The 7,333-nt window shown below is 41.0% G+C and overlaps 2 protein-coding genes across 2 annotated transcripts; one reads left to right on the top strand and one right to left on the bottom strand.

The window, feature by feature from the left end:
- Window positions 1-2,060: 2,060 nt before the first annotated feature.
- Window positions 2,061-2,635, bottom strand: LOC119524607 (histone H2A type 3). The gene has a single exon (XM_037823325.1). It carries the CDS (start codon window positions 2,578-2,580, stop codon window positions 2,188-2,190), a length of 393 nt encoding a protein of 130 aa, XP_037679253.1. The 5' UTR covers window positions 2,581-2,635; the 3' UTR covers window positions 2,061-2,187.
- A 226-nt stretch (window positions 2,636-2,861) lies between these two features.
- Window positions 2,862-3,377, top strand: LOC119524604 (histone H2B type 3-B). Its single transcript, XM_037823322.1, has one exon. It carries the CDS (start codon window positions 2,895-2,897, stop codon window positions 3,273-3,275), a length of 381 nt encoding a protein of 126 aa, XP_037679250.1. The 5' UTR covers window positions 2,862-2,894; the 3' UTR covers window positions 3,276-3,377.
- Window positions 3,378-7,333: the final 3,956 nt, after the last annotated feature.

Genomic DNA, 7,333 nt, shown 5'->3' with positions numbered 1-7,333 from the left:
CAGCCAGAAGGAAATACTTGAAACTGTGGAAATGTAACCCATACTATACCTTGAAATTTACTCTATAACTACCTGTTAAACTGTATTTTGAAATTTATCACTTTTCTGTATATATATTTCACAATAAAAAAAAGTTTAAAAAAACATAGTTCTCTACTTTTCCCAATGTCTTTAAAAAGAAATCATTTGCAATTAAACAATTGCAACTTAAAAAAAGTGAAAGGTAGAGGGAGTGGAAAGTTAAAGCTTAAAATGTACTGGGTTCCTATTTGGGATGAAGGAAATGTTCTGGTAATGGATGGTGGTGACGGTAGCACAACATTGTGAATGTAATTAACAGCACTGATATATCTAAATGTGGTTAAAAGGGAAAATACTAGGTTGTGCCACAGCAAAAAATTTTTCAAGTATCTATAGAACTACACAGTGAGCCCTGTTAAGCCATGGATTACAGTTATTAATACAATTATTAAAATGTGCTATTATCAATATAAACAAATGTCAGACAGGGTGGTATATGGAAATCCTGTATTTTATGCACTATTGTTCTGTAAACCAATAACTTCTCTAATGAAAAAAAATTTTTAAGTAAAAAACATATACCACTGAAAGGGTTTGTAGAGATAAAAGATATACATGAATATAGTATATAAAGACAAATTTAAGCTAGAATTTACAGTCTTTAACTGAAAACATACATGACAGATCTCTAGAATGTTACATAACCTTTTGCACAGAGCTTAGCAGTTTGTTCTACTAAAATGTTGCCTACTCAATATGTGTGGCACTTTCTACAGGAGACATTGTCCATGGATATTATGTTGCTTAAATCCAGACTGTCAGTGCAATTACTTAGCAATTTCCAAGAAAACAGTTCTGCAGAGTGGGGGTATTTTCTAAAGACAAAGCAGATTTGAGATTAGCTCCTGGTTTGCACAGACCTCGTTTTAGTAGAATACCTATCTATCTATCTATCTATCTATCATCTATCTATAAATAATAATTGAAGAATTATTTTACCTATTATAATTTTTTCAAATGTTGAAAATAGAAAAAATAATAACAGGAATAACATTTATTGGGCTCTAACTTTTATTCTGTGCCAGGCATTTTTTTTTATGGGATTATCAAGGATTAACTCATTTAATCCCTCCTCCTAGATGAGGTAGGTGCTATTATTATTCCCATTTCACGGATGATTTTTGCAAGAGCTATCTCTGAGCCTCTCCCATCCTCCTTCAAAATAGAATGTGGAGTTGGTAACAGTAATCCTCTTAAAAATCCATATCTATATTACTTAAATTCAATTTCAATTTACTGTAATAAATTTAGAATACCACTTTTCCTTATCAGATACAACTGGCTAATTATTTTATTTTGTGAGCCTAGTCTGTTTTAGCAACCTCATTTTAAGGGGCTCTTTTATTAGTTTGACAAACCTATATTGAATAAATTGAATTCCTTTTAAAAATTTCTCTATTTACTATTGAATTTCTCTAAAATGTTTCTCATTTTAAAATTTACCAGTTTGATTCTGTTGAAATATTGAAAATGCCTCGTTAACAAACCCTTCCAGAGACCTTACAAGGATTTCAAATGCACAAATTAAAATCATAACTCCTGTGAAGCTCATGTTCTGAAAACTTCACTATTTCAACCTACTGAAGCACCTATTTAAAACCGAAACCTATCAGATCCTCCAACACCAAATGCTCTTTAACGATTACAAATAATTTTAGTACCAGGTCTACCAAACTGACCCTGAACATGAATGCACATGATTTCTTCTTTAAATCTGAACCTTCCTAAAATCAAACGCAACTGGTCACTGCTAACTATGAGGTCACCTTTTAGGGCAAGCGGGATTACTCTCCCACTAGGTTTGGATCGAGGATTCAAGAACATCTTGAGTATTTTCCTGCCACAAACGGAACACAAGACCCGAGAACTGAGCAGTCATTGTGAGACTATGCATCTCAACTACTCCCTTCAGGCCCCAAAGTCACATGATAAGGTGCCTAAAAAAGAACTTAAATTATCACTTATCAACCTTTTGCAAAAAGAGCCTTAGGTTTACTGCAGATTTTACAGCTCTTTTAAAGCAAGAGTAGGTGGCTCTGAAAAGAGCCTTTGATTTCAGAAGGGACTTCTCCGAAACGGGAAGGGCCGTTTTCCCCGTCACGAGCCTCACTTGCCCTTGGCCTTGTGGTGGCTCTCGGTCTTCTTGGGCAGCAGCACGGCCTGGATGTTGGGCAGGACGCCGCCCTGCGCGATGGTCACGCGGCCCAGCAGCTTGTTGAGCTCCTCGTCGTTGCGGATGGCCAGCTGCAGGTGGCGCGGGATGATGCGCGTCTTCTTGTTGTCGCGGGCCGCGTTGCCCGCCAGCTCCAGGATCTCTGCCGTCAGGTACTCGAGCACCGCCGCCAGGTACACCGGAGCGCCGGCGCCCACGCGCTCCGAATAGTTGCCCTTGCGGAGCAGGCGATGCACGCGACCCACAGGAAATTGCAGGCCCGCGCGGGATGAGCGCGACTTAGCTTTCGAGCGCGCTTTACCGCCTTGCTTTCCACGCCCAGACATCTTTAACTCCAACCACACAAGACGCCTAACACTGAAAACTAGAACTCGAAAGAACGACGCGATGAAACAGAGCAAGCGCTTATATATGGTCCGGAGGGAGGGTAAAAGGCCGCTTCTGATTGGATGTTACATAAAGCCAATCAGAAAAGGCACCCGGCATCCCCTAATTTGCATGTTCCCTTCCCAGTGATGACGTTACACCATGTTCTACCCTATCAGAAACGAGAAACTCTCAATCCTTCATTTGAATACAAGCCGTACAAATAGAGTTGCCCGGTGTTCAAACGTTTTCTGTTCTCTGAAGACTAGCCATCATGCCTGATCCGTCTAAATCGGCTCCTGCGCCCAAGAAGGGTTCCAAGAAGGCTGTTACCAAAGCTCAGAAAAAAGATGGCAAGAAACGCAAGCGCAGTCGTAAAGAGAGTTACTCCATCTACGTGTACAAAGTCTTGAAGCAGGTGCACCCTGATACGGGTATCTCCTCCAAGGCTATGGGCATCATGAACTCCTTCGTCAACGACATCTTCGAGCGCATCGCCAGCGAGGCCTCCCGCCTGGCGCACTACAACAAGCGCTCCACCATCACCTCGCGGGAGGTGCAGACTGCCGTGCGCCTGCTGCTGCCCGGGGAGCTGGCCAAGCACGCCGTGTCCGAGGGCACCAAGGCCGTCACCAAGTACACCAGCTCCAAGTAGAGCGCGCCCGCCGGCAGCCGTGCTTCGGAACCCAAAGGCTCTTTTCAGAGCCACCCACGTTGTTACAAAAAGAGCTTTGAACACGTTTAATTTTCACTTTTATTTGTGTGCTAGTGGTTCCTCGGTTCGGAGTCTTGAGTCGTGTGTTTTGATTTAATCGGGAAGCTGGGGCCGGGTTGGGAATAACTATTAAGGAGCAGAAGCTGTTGGGGAGATAAAATAGCTGTTCGTGGGAGGCAATCAAGCATTACTATCTGCACCTGTTTTCCAAGGTTGTTGAAGCATCGCTGGGATAAAGAAGAGACGTTGCTTCTAATTTATTTTGGTAGCAGGCGAAAGCACGGTGGTGTGTCTAGGGCTGTGGCCCGCTGCGCGTGGCGCGCTTTCGTTTGGGGACTTGGGCGCGTGTCGTCGTGGGTGAGGCTGGACATGAACCGGGTGCACTGTTTGGTGCTTTCCTGGGTTTGGTCCGTCTGCCCTAGCGGTGGCGCCAGGCGGTACATTTCCATAAGGCTAAAAGTCTTCCAGCCTTGATCATCTTCCTACGCAAGCAATTAACCTTTCCTAAAGCTGTAGCAGGATCTGTTGGAAACCGAAAGGAAAATCAAAACGCAGGGAAACCGCAGCCTTGCTTTTCCGCACCTGTGCTACGGGAGCCGACTGTAACATAGCTGTCTCTTCCAGAAGGCAGGTTGAACCTTTTTACGGGAGCGGGGAACAGAGTATCAAATTATTGTAAAATGAATTTCGCAGGAAAATAATTTCCGTTATTTGAAAAATGTAGCTTTCTGCCTCCTTCCTTCCCACTTCAGCACTTTAATATTTGTAACAAAATTCAATATATGCTTGGCTTCCTCTTTCCTTTGAATTCATAACATTTATTTTGAGAGAGTCGGCTTGGTTCATGGAAAGCGCTTCGGCTTGCAGCCGCTCAGGAAAGAAAGTAGCTTACCTTTCCCTTTGCTTTGCTTTTTTGTTAAAAAAAAAAAAAGGATTGTTCCTAATAATTACTTCGTTTAGCTCTTTTGAGAATGAGAGTTACTCAAAGCCGCGTCATCATCTCTGGCGATAAACATTCATTCGATTAAAAATCGTCTTTAGCAAATCATCTCACAAAGAAAAACACGCTCGCGTGGCTAAGTTGGGGTGGCGGAGGCGGGGCTCCGGGAGGACCGGGGGTGGGGGGTTGGGGGTGGGGAGGCGTCCCTAACATTACAATCTGAGGTGGCAGCAGGCAAAATAAAGGCCAGGCTTCCCACCCGCACCCACCCCTTTTTTATTTCTAGCCTGCGCTCACTCAATTTTTGAAAACCTCGCACGTTTTAAAGTTGGCATCTAAAATATTTTTATTGTAATGCTAGTTGCAAGAATGCAAATTCCAACATTGTAAAAGCTGACTTTTTAAAAAATGAAATTGTGACGTCAATCTGCTAAAGGTATCTATTGGAATGCCAATTTGATATCATAATCAATGTATAAAAACTTGATCAAATTCTTCTTTACGATAAGAAATTTTGGATAGTTTTTACCCCTGAACTCATATTTACATTCCACTACTGTTTTGGAATTTTATCCTAATTTATATATGCATGTTTTAACAGTTTTATGTATCACCCTTTTCTGCATTAAAGTATGTAAACTGAAATTCAAAAATACTTATAGGTGACCTTTCAGTGTTTGAAAAAATCATCTGGATAGTACGTGTTTAAAACATAGACAATTTTAATAGATAATTATCAACAAAAAATAACAGTGATGAAACCTGCCTCTTCTAATGAGATGATGGCAATTTCAGTTTCTTCCTTTCCCCCTTTCCCCTCCTTTTTACCTCAATTACTACATGTATCAATGGGAGTAACATTATTATGGTTTCAGTGATAGCAGGATCCAGCATCATTTGTATTCCTTTGTTTTCTTTTATGGATATATGTTTTGAAAAAGCATTTACAAAAATAAATATATGGTAAGGGAGATTTTGTCACAGCCATTTTACTCAATTCTTTGCCTTCCTAGTTAGAATTTGACAATTAAATAGTGAAGAATCATCAAAATAAGTGGGACCTGTCAACATTCTTAAGCTTCTCAAGAAATATACTGTGTTCCAAACTACAGAATCTAATTCTCTCCAATTGTGAAACAGAGGCTTGCTGACTGGGACTTCCAATCCCTTACCAAAGTAGATTACAGATAAATATCTTCAATGAGCATTTGCAGGCACATGAAAGTAGACTCATAGGTCCACGTGGTTCACTACTTCAGGTTAAAAAATAGGCGTAGACAAGTAGACTCATCTCCAGCAGGAGGAGTATAATAAGAATGGTGTGTTATAGGAGGCAACAAATCTTGAAAGGACTGTATTGTTTAGTGCCTGAAGTAAAGTGGATGAACAAAATGTGCATAATTTCTAAACATAATTTTATAAAAATATATTTTCTTGTAGGTAATGCCAGACTTTGATTAATTTGATTAATTTCTTAGTCCTTTTAAATCCTCTGAAACCCTGATTTAGCTTGAGGTAAGAAAAGGCTGTCTCTAATTGCTAAACATTCTGGTGGAGGGAGAGGAGCCCTGGGCTCTCTGTTAAGGGAGAGGAAAAGAAGGTAAAATGGTTTCCTTGCTATTAAAATTTTATAATCAGGAAAGTTAAGGAAAATTGCCATAGAGCCAATGTCTTTAATTATATTGTTACAACAGAAAAAGACAAATGTTACTTTAAGTTCAAATGAAGACAGTTCACACCAAATATTTGAGAATACATAAAGGCTAGGAGGGAAAAACTAGGACTCAAAACAATGAAAGCATTCCCTGGATCTGAAATTATTAAGCTAAATGCTTAAACTAAGGTGGAGGAAGGAATTGAAGGGGTTTTGCCCACATACAACCTAAAATACATTTAAGAGACAACCTGCTCAGCTCAATCTCAGAAATTTAAAGTCATACTTGCTAGTTATTACCGACTAAACCAAAGAATTTGAAAGAAGAAACTACAAATGCAAGAAAAGGAATTTACTGTAAGAGACAATAAAAGATGAAATGTTGAAAAAATGCTGATTGTCACTGGAGAAGAGCATGAGTCAAGGAGCTGAGCTGGTATTGTCCTTCAGTAGTAATTGAGCAGAGACAACCCATAATCCCAGGACAGCCTTACAGCTTTTGGAGGATGGGTTGGTCTGGGGGACACAGCATATTTTTTGTGGGAGTACTGGGTATTGTAGGTTATTTTTGTAGAGTGAGTAGGACCTGGTCCCAAACAGTCAAGTCTCTCTCTCTCTCTCTCTCTCTCTCTCACACACACACACACACACACACACACGCACCTTTGGATACAGTTTTATTTTTCAAATTTGAATTTTTTTCCTAAACGGTCACATTCCTTTTGTTATTAAAAATCTTTCATCCGGGAAATATGTTCCTATTTTGCATGTGTTTTTACTAAAAATAAAAGGGTCCCACATTTTCCTTACTAAAAAGGATTTTTCACTGTTTACTAGGCTTAAGTCCAAAAAACTATAATATATACATATATTGCACATTTTTTGGGTGAAACACACTAGAATCTCATATGGGGAAACTCTAGGTGAGTGATGGGCTGTGTGCCAGCTGTTTCAAACATGAGCCTAGTGCTCATAAATTGCTAGGAAGCCCAACTTTTGGCCAGAAACTCAGCATGTCTAAGTCCTGGCAAAGTCGGGAAGGGGTTGGGGGTGCACGGCGTCTGGCGCCACTGCCGGGGCTGCGCTACAACACCCGGAAGATGTCACCGAGTCTTCAGGTGCCTGGATCCGCGCGGCGGCCCTCACATCATTTCTGGCCTGAAGTACCAGGCTTCACTAGGGGTGGGATGCAGGTACGAAATCTTCCTAGAGAAGGCGCTCCGCGACGTGACCGATGGCGCCGGGCTATTTAGTTCTAGGATATAATGCAATTTTAGCTTTAGGAATTTTTTTTTTTTTTTCGGATTCTGGAATAATGACGTCATCGAGAACAAGGAGCCTAGCTTCATTTCAGGCTTTGCGCCCCTATCCGTTAGCCCAGGTCCTGCATCCTCCAGACTTCAA

Source organism: Choloepus didactylus (genome assembly GCF_015220235.1).
Source record: "Choloepus didactylus isolate mChoDid1 chromosome 11 unlocalized genomic scaffold, mChoDid1.pri SUPER_11_unloc2, whole genome shotgun sequence".
NCBI lineage: Eukaryota > Metazoa > Chordata > Mammalia > Pilosa > Megalonychidae > Choloepus > Choloepus didactylus.
Note: the sequence above shows the minus strand (reverse complement) of the source record. Positions and strands in the feature narration are given on the sequence as shown.